Source organism: Egretta garzetta, unplaced genomic scaffold, assembly GCF_000687185.1.
Source record: "Egretta garzetta isolate BGI_Z169 unplaced genomic scaffold, ASM68718v1 scaffold59, whole genome shotgun sequence".
Taxonomy (NCBI): domain Eukaryota; kingdom Metazoa; phylum Chordata; class Aves; order Pelecaniformes; family Ardeidae; genus Egretta; species Egretta garzetta.
Window position 1 is genome coordinate 1088226 of NW_009267230.1, and position 7290 is coordinate 1095515.

Below are 7290 nucleotides of genomic sequence, written 5' to 3' on the forward strand. Positions count from 1 at the left end.
TCCCCCAGCACCATCCCCTTAACTCTGGCCCACGTGGTGTTTGGAGTTATTTTTGGTTGCTGCTTAAAAGTGTATTTTAAGTCTTTTTTCCTTCCAACACCAAAATATTTTACTTTCAGACCGAACATTCCCGGTGAGTTACCAGCATAGTTTTGGCAGAGACCTTTTAACTGATGTTTCTTGGGAATGTTTCTACGGGTGGTTTGGTAGGAAAAGCTTATGACAGTCTCATGAAATTATTTGCATTTGGGGCTTGCGTTTGAGGCTGCCAGGCATGTTCAGGACAGGGCTGATGCAGGGTGCCACACGCCTTCCCCCATGCACTCGCTTGCTTGCAGCACATCGCCTTGTAGCTCTTGTTTCCTTCACCACGCAGTTTGGTCTGTGGCCACAGGGACCTGCCCTCAGGAGAGGAACCAGCAGCTGCTCTGGGGTGGCTTTGCAGGGCGGGAGCATCCCTCCCTGGAGCCCCTCGGCTGTTGAACCGGGATGGTGCAGGGGGATGTGGATTTACGTCCACAAGGTGCAGCCTGCACTTGGGGCTGGCAGGGAGCTCACTGCCTCCCCTGCCCTCAGCCCCTGCCCGCCTGCAGCTGGGAGCAGAGCCTGATAAGAGGGGTGTAAATACACAGGCCTGCCCATTCATGAGGGGTGGGCAGGGGGGTCTTCCAGGGAGAAATGATTCAGCTGTCTGTGCCTGTTGGGGGCAGGCGGAGGTGGCTGGTAGGGACCGTGTGACACTGCTGATATGGATAGCGTGACGCTGGCCAGGACGGAGGCCCTGAGGTGATGCTGGGCAGCACAGACAGGGTGATGCTTGGCTGACATGGACAGGGTGACACTGGCTGATATGTGCAGGGCGATGCAGGCTGGAACAGATGCCTTAGGGCAATGCTGGCTGGCTCAGACAAGGTGGTGCTGGCTGGCACAGACAGGAAGATACTGGCTGATAAGTGCAAGATGATGCAGGCTGGGACTGATACCTCAGGGCGATGCTGGCTGCTGTGGACAGGGTGATGCTGGCTGGCAAGGACAGGGTGACGCTGGCTGGGAAGGACAGAGTGATGCTGGCTGGGAAGGACAGGGTGACACTGGCTGGCACGGACGGGGTGATGCTGGCTGTGCTATGGTGGGGAAACCCCTGTTTGTGGCTGGGGTTGACCCGTGGAGAGTTAGGTGCACATCCCTGGCTCAGCATCCCACGCACTTCTCGCCCCAGACCCACTGGTGACCTCTGAGCAGGAGAAAGGGATTTCAGGGCCATTCTCCCTGGGTCCAGAGATGCCAAATGGCCCAGGAGGGCACAGACCGGCATGGACCAGCCCTGCAGTGGGTGCACGGATGGGCAGCGATGCGGGATCCCCAGCCAGCCCCATTCTCGGTGTGGTCTGAGCTCTCACAAGCATGCTCTCCCCAGCTGTGTGAGCCTGTTCAGATCCAACTGCTGTCTCCTGCCATGTAAATACAGGGCAGAATTTCTCCTCGGTCCCTTCCCACTCCAGCTGCACCGGTACAGATCTCTGGACCACCCCAGGTCTGGGAGCCAGCCAGGGCTCCCAGCACAGGACTGCAATGGCAAAGAACCTTTAATTCCGCCAACCCACGCAGCCCTGAGCTCCTGGTCGGTGTCTGCTCTTTGTGTCCCCCCTCCAGGCGTGGGGACTCCTCATCAGCCAGGGGCCAGCTGTGACAGTGGCACAGACCCTCCCAGCTGTCCCAGCTGGGGTCCCTGCCATATGGCCCCCGTGCTGTCCCCGGCAGGATGGGGCGAGACGAGAGGGAGCTGCGGGGTCCTCTGGGCTGTGGCCCCTGCTGGCTGCCCTGCTGCAGGAGATAACACCCTCTTCCCTCCCTGCTCTGCCTCCTCCAGATGCGCAGTCCCATCCCAGGCCTGGGCAGGGTGATGGTGTTCCTCGCAGCAGCCCTGGCATCAGCCTCCCTCGCCGTCCCCGAGGGCTGGGGAGAGGAAGGTGAGCCCCACCAAGCCCCCCACACAGCCCCCCACATCCCAGGCATGGGGACACTGGCGGCACCCAATTCCTCCTATGCAGCCCCAGACCTATCGGAGTCAGGCTGTACACGAAACGCAGCCACACAGCGATGGGTGTCCCCTGGCCAGCACCCCCATGCAGACCCCCACTGCCCAGTCCCAACTGGGATCAGTCCCTCCCAGTCTCCCGTGGTGGTACCTGCATGTAGCAAGACCCCAACGCCCAGCTCCCCAGGGGGGGTACAGCCCCGGGTTGCCCACCTCGACCCCCAGCCCTGGCACGGGGTTGCACGGGGCGCTAACCCATCCTGGGACACGTGTGTGTCCCTCCAGGTGTGCAGTACGGACAGGTGGGAACAGAGGTGACCCTGCCGTGTGCCGGTGCCCATGCCAGGTAGGTGTTTTCTGTGCACGCTGGGGGATTTATCCGCGGGGATGGTTTATGGGGTGGGCCTGGTGACCCTGCCGTCCCCATCCTCTAACACCGCCTGCCTGGTCTCTGCTCCCCAGCTCGCCGGTGCAATGGAGACGGGCGGGTGCTGCGGCGCTGCCGGAGGGCTCGGCCGTCTGGCAGGGAGCTCTGGTGCTGCCACGTGCCAGCCTGGCCACCGCGGGAACCTACAGCTGCCACGGCAAGGACGGTGGCCTCCTGCACACCATGTCCCTGCGGCTGGGGTGTGAGTAGCATGTCCACGGGCTGGAGTATGGGGGGGTGCGGCCCCACTGGGATGGGCCCTGGCAGGAGCTTGCCAAGGGGGGACTTCATGGTGATACAGGGGTCCCTGTGTGCTGGCTGGGCTGTGGGACGGGGACCCCCTCACTGACCGTTGCTTCCCCCTGGACCCCAGACCTGCCGGGGGTCCCCTTTGTATCCTGCAGAGCATCCGACTATGAGAATTTCTCCTGCTCCTGGACCTCCAGCGTGGAAACCTTCCTCCCCACCAGATACATCACAACCTACAGGTGATGTATCCCTATAGGACACGGGGTAGGGGGGTTTACATGTTGAGCCCTGGCAGAGGACAACCACCAAATCCTGCTGGCCATCTGACCCGTGGCCCTGGGTTCACCTCCTGCCCCAAGGACCATGCTGCGCCCTGGGGCAGGTCATGTTTTGGGGTGAGCAGAGCACCAAGCATTTGTTTGCTCCGAGGGGGGCCCCCCAGCGGCATTGGGGGGCCAAGCACTTCGGCATGCTTCAGGGTGAAAGGAGCCCTGACAGCACCACTGCTTCCAATTATCCCAGTAGGCCAAATTAGCGGGCTGCTTTGAAGTTCAGCCGGAGCCCATAAAGCACAGCCCTGCTGAAAGCTGCAGGAGCGGGGGGCTGGGAGCTTGTTGGGGAGGGGAACATGTGGAGCAATGGGGGCTCGGCGGGAAGGAGGCAGTGGGAAGCGAGGAGATTTGGAGGCCGTAGGGTGAGGGCAAAGCCAGCTGCCGGGGAGCTGCTTTTGTCAGCGTCCCTGCGCCTTTGCTGCTGTGGTGTGATGAAACCCTGGGTGCGCAAGGGGGGTCCTCCAAGAAGGACCCTCCTGGGCACCCCACCATCTTGTTCCCCTGGGACCCCTGGCTCCTGCTGCCAGGCTGCTTGCGGACAGGGCTAGGGATGGTGTTAGCTCTGTCCCCTGAGCTGTGCCACCCATGTGCATCAATGCAGGAGTGGGGCTCAGCAGAGCAGCCCCCCAGCGCTGTTGCAGAGACCCCTGTCCCTCCTCTGGGTCATGGTGGGGTTGGCTTCATGCTGTCCCCTTATCCTCACTGTCTGCTTTTCTGTCTCTCCATGGCAGGAAGAAATCGCTGACGGGTGAAGAGAAGCGGAGGTAGGACTGGCTCCCACCCCAGCCCCCGTCCCAAAGTCCTCAGTGGGGTGCCCGAGGTGAGGGCTGGTTGTCCCCGTGTGGGAACCAGCTCCCCAAACCTGGGGACCTGGGAGAAGGGTTTGCCGCAGGAAGGGACCTTCCCAGGAGGGACTGTGGGGCTGGGATGGGGGTTACTTCAGTCATGCTCAGAGGGATGTGGTGGGCTCAGCAGGGGTGAGGGCAGCTGCCCGGGCCCTGCGTGAGCCGTAACAGGGGCTGTCTCCTCCACTGGGTTCTTGGCATGGGGTTCTCCCCACATGGCACCACCTTGGTAGCAGCGGGAAGCTATGCATGGGGGGCTGGGGGACATCTCACCCCCCTGCCTCCCCGTCCACAGGAACAAGAATGGGCATGTGGGGCCGTGCCTGCAGGATCCGTCCCGCCCTGGCACCTGCACTGTCCACGGGTCGGAGTTCTGGAGCTCCTACCGCCTGAACATCACTGAGGTGAACCCGCTGGGCTCCAGCTTCCGCCTCCTCGACATAACCATGCAGGCCATCAGTGAGTCCCCATCCACCCGTCTGTACCTGTGTCTGTCCATTCCCCAGTCATCCAGCCCCAGGTGGCAGTGGGGAGCCCAGAACCCCTCTGTGCAGCAGGGCGGTGTGACAGGGGCTCCCTGTCCTCTCCCATGCAGTTAAGCCGGACCCTCCGGAGGGCTTGGTGGTGGAGCCCATCCCTCTGGCCCCACGGCGGCTCCATGTGAGCTGGAAGTACCCCTCCTCCTGGCCCAAGGAGCCCCACTTCCAGCTCAGGTTTCGGCTCCAGTATCGGCCCATCATCCACCGCTCCTGGTCCGTGGTAAGCGGTGGGCAAGGGGAGGCAAAGCCGGCATGGGAGCAGGGTGGGCACAGGGCCAGGGAGGACAGCAAGGGGTGCACCCTTCTGTCCCACAGCTCCCCTCTGCCTGGTGCAGGTGGAGACGGTGAACCTCTCCGAAGTGATCACAGATGCTTTTGCCGGGCTGGAGCACGTGGTCCAAGTCAGCGCCAAGGATTTCCTGGATGCGGGGAACTGGAGCGAGTGGAGTGCCGAGGCCCGGGCGACGCCAGTCAGAGGTGCGAGGGGGACAAGCTAAAGCCCCCACCATCCCTACCAGGTTGCACCATCCTTCCCCAAAGCCCTTCCAGCACCCTGGGCTTCCCCTTTGCAGCCCCTTCCCCATGGCACCCATTCCCCCAAATATCACCCAGAGCAAGCCCCAACTCCTGTGGTCTCTTACAGCTGACCCAAAAAGCTGGTCCCATGTGCCATCCGAAAACTGGCCCCACAGTGGGAGGCAGAGCTTCAAAGGGGAAAAGCATCTCCCAGCCCCACAGCAGGCTGCAGCCATGCTGCTGCCATTTGGGGATTGCCCCCCACAGCCTTAGGGCAGAGCGGGGCTCCCATAGCACCAGTAGCACCCCAGGGGCACCCTCAGGCTTGTGGGACCCCTGGGGCACAGGGGCACCCTTTGCTCATCTCTGTGGGTCCCTGGGGTGCTACCCAAGATTTTGGGTGAGTGATCTGCATCCCCTCTGTACTTCCAGACCCGGCCACCGCGGCAAGTGAAGAAACCACTATAGATGCCAGCCTGGAAAGCCTGGCCGAGGAGCCCTCCCAGGCTCCCAACCCTGAGCCCATCAGTGAGTAGAGCTGGAGGTGGTGGGCAGGGGTGGGGACTGCCCACAGGCAGTTATGGGAAGGGTCTCTTGCCCCATGCCTCTGTGTGTCTGGGATGCCCAGGAACTTGCAACAGGGTCCCCCTGCAGCATCCCTTGGCTGTGACAGTCCCTCTCTCCCAGACCACAGTGACTCCCTGGAGAAGATGGCCATCCTGGTGTCCCTCGGGATCTTCGCCTTCTTTGTACTGGCTGCTGTTCTCATCATCACCATCCTTATCTGGTAGGTTGGGTTTTGGGAGGGAGGGGTCTGCATGATTGCTGTCCCCATCCCACTCTGGTCCCCCAAAGCATGGCGTGCCTTATGTGCCCCCAACCCTGCTTTGGGGTCCCTGCCCAAACAGACCTGATGCCAGCCCCATAAGGTGGCCTGTGCTCCCCTTACCCCCTGCCACATCAACGCCTCTTCCCAGCACACCCCACCAGCTGCAGCTGCAGCACTGCCCAGCCCATCTGGGGTCTTTCTGATGAGCCCAAATCCATGGGACCTTTCTCTGTATCCCCCAAAGACGCTGCTTGCTGCTAATGTCCCCCCAAAGCCTCCTGCCTTCCTGGGGACTCTCCTGCTCCGTGGTCAGTGCAGAGACCCCTCCATATGCCCAGGGCTAGGCAGTCCTACCCCTGGGCACTGCCCGCTGGTCCTGTCCCCATGCCATGGCTCTGCTGTCCATCCCTGTCCCCAGCCCAGCCCTGCCCAATCTTGTGACCAGCTCCTGCTGTAGCCCTGGAGCTGACCCACTGGAGCGGCTGGGCACAGCTGGGCACAGCTGTATGGGTATGCAGAGCAGGATTGCCAGGGACGCGGGCGGTCCCAGTGCCCAGGGGGGCTGCTCGGCGTCCTCAGCCACTGCTGCTCTGTCCCCAGGCTCCGGGTGAGGAAACACAGCAAGGGCGAGACCAAACCCCACAACTTCTTGGTTGCTGCCACCCACTTGAAGGCGCTGCCAAGTGAGTCAGGGTGCAGGGGGGATGATGGGGGGATACAGGGAAGGGGGTGTGGGAGGGGATCAGGTCAGTGCCCCCTCTGACCCCCTGCCCTCTCTCTCAGCAGAGGATCAGATCCTGTAGTGAGCCCTGGCCGATCCCTGCTCCCTGCACCCGCTTGCCCACGCATGGGACTTGATGCCGTTGCTGGCCCCCAAGGACCCCACGCCTCCCGGGTCACCCCATGGCTGTGGACATTGCTGGAGCCTCCAGCACCCTGGGGGTACAGGACGGATCCTAAGGAGAGAGGCTGTGCTCCCAGGAGCTTTGGGCTGCCTGTGCCCACCAGGAGCCAGCTGGAGGCACCTTGGACTTGGGCGATGGGCCAGCCCCACCGCCGTGCGCTGCTGAACATATGGGGATAAGACTCTGAGCCAACCTTACTTCACTGCCTAGTGTCGAGGGGGACCATGGGTGCAGGCTCCCAGGAGTGCCGGGCATCAGTGAGAAGGGGGTGCTGAGCCTGCCCATCGTCCCCCACCCAGCCAACAGCAGAGAGATTGGCACTGCCCAGGCAAGACCCCCTTGCAGATGGTGCTGCGCCAGGGGAGAGGTGAGTGGCACCGGGTGAGATGCCAGATTGGGGACAATACTTGTAGGAGGTGCAGCAGTGCTGGTCCCCAAACAGGTCAGCCTCCTCCCCTGGAGTCTGGAGGGGCTGAGAGAGACCCTTGCCCAGGCGAGCCCTTGCTGAGTGTCAGAAGAAGATGCAGGCAGCTGCCTGGGACATCTCCCCTGCCCTGCCCAGCTCAGCAGTAGGGACGGGACCCTCTGCACAGCCACCCTTGCTCAGCAT

General features: G+C 62.5%; 1 protein-coding gene across 2 annotated transcripts; it reads left to right on the top strand.

Annotated features, from left to right (window-relative positions):
* Positions 1-1870: 1870 nt before the first annotated feature.
* On the top strand, positions 1871-6643 carry IL11RA (interleukin 11 receptor subunit alpha). Of its 2 annotated transcripts, none has more exons than XM_035902721.1 (12): positions 1871-1970; positions 2324-2384; positions 2501-2667; positions 2839-2953; positions 3778-3810; positions 4187-4350; positions 4487-4650; positions 4766-4907; positions 5379-5474; positions 5634-5733; positions 6376-6458; positions 6562-6643. In XM_035902721.1, the coding sequence occupies exons 1-12, from the start codon at positions 1871-1873 to the stop codon at positions 6576-6578; spliced, it is 1242 nt and encodes a 413-aa protein (XP_035758614.1). In that variant the 3' UTR covers positions 6579-6643. The 2 variants fall into 2 exon arrangements, with proteins under 2 accessions (XP_035758614.1, XP_009645640.1); XM_009647345.2 differs by having other exon boundaries at positions 6559-6598.
* Positions 6644-7290: the final 647 nt, after the last annotated feature.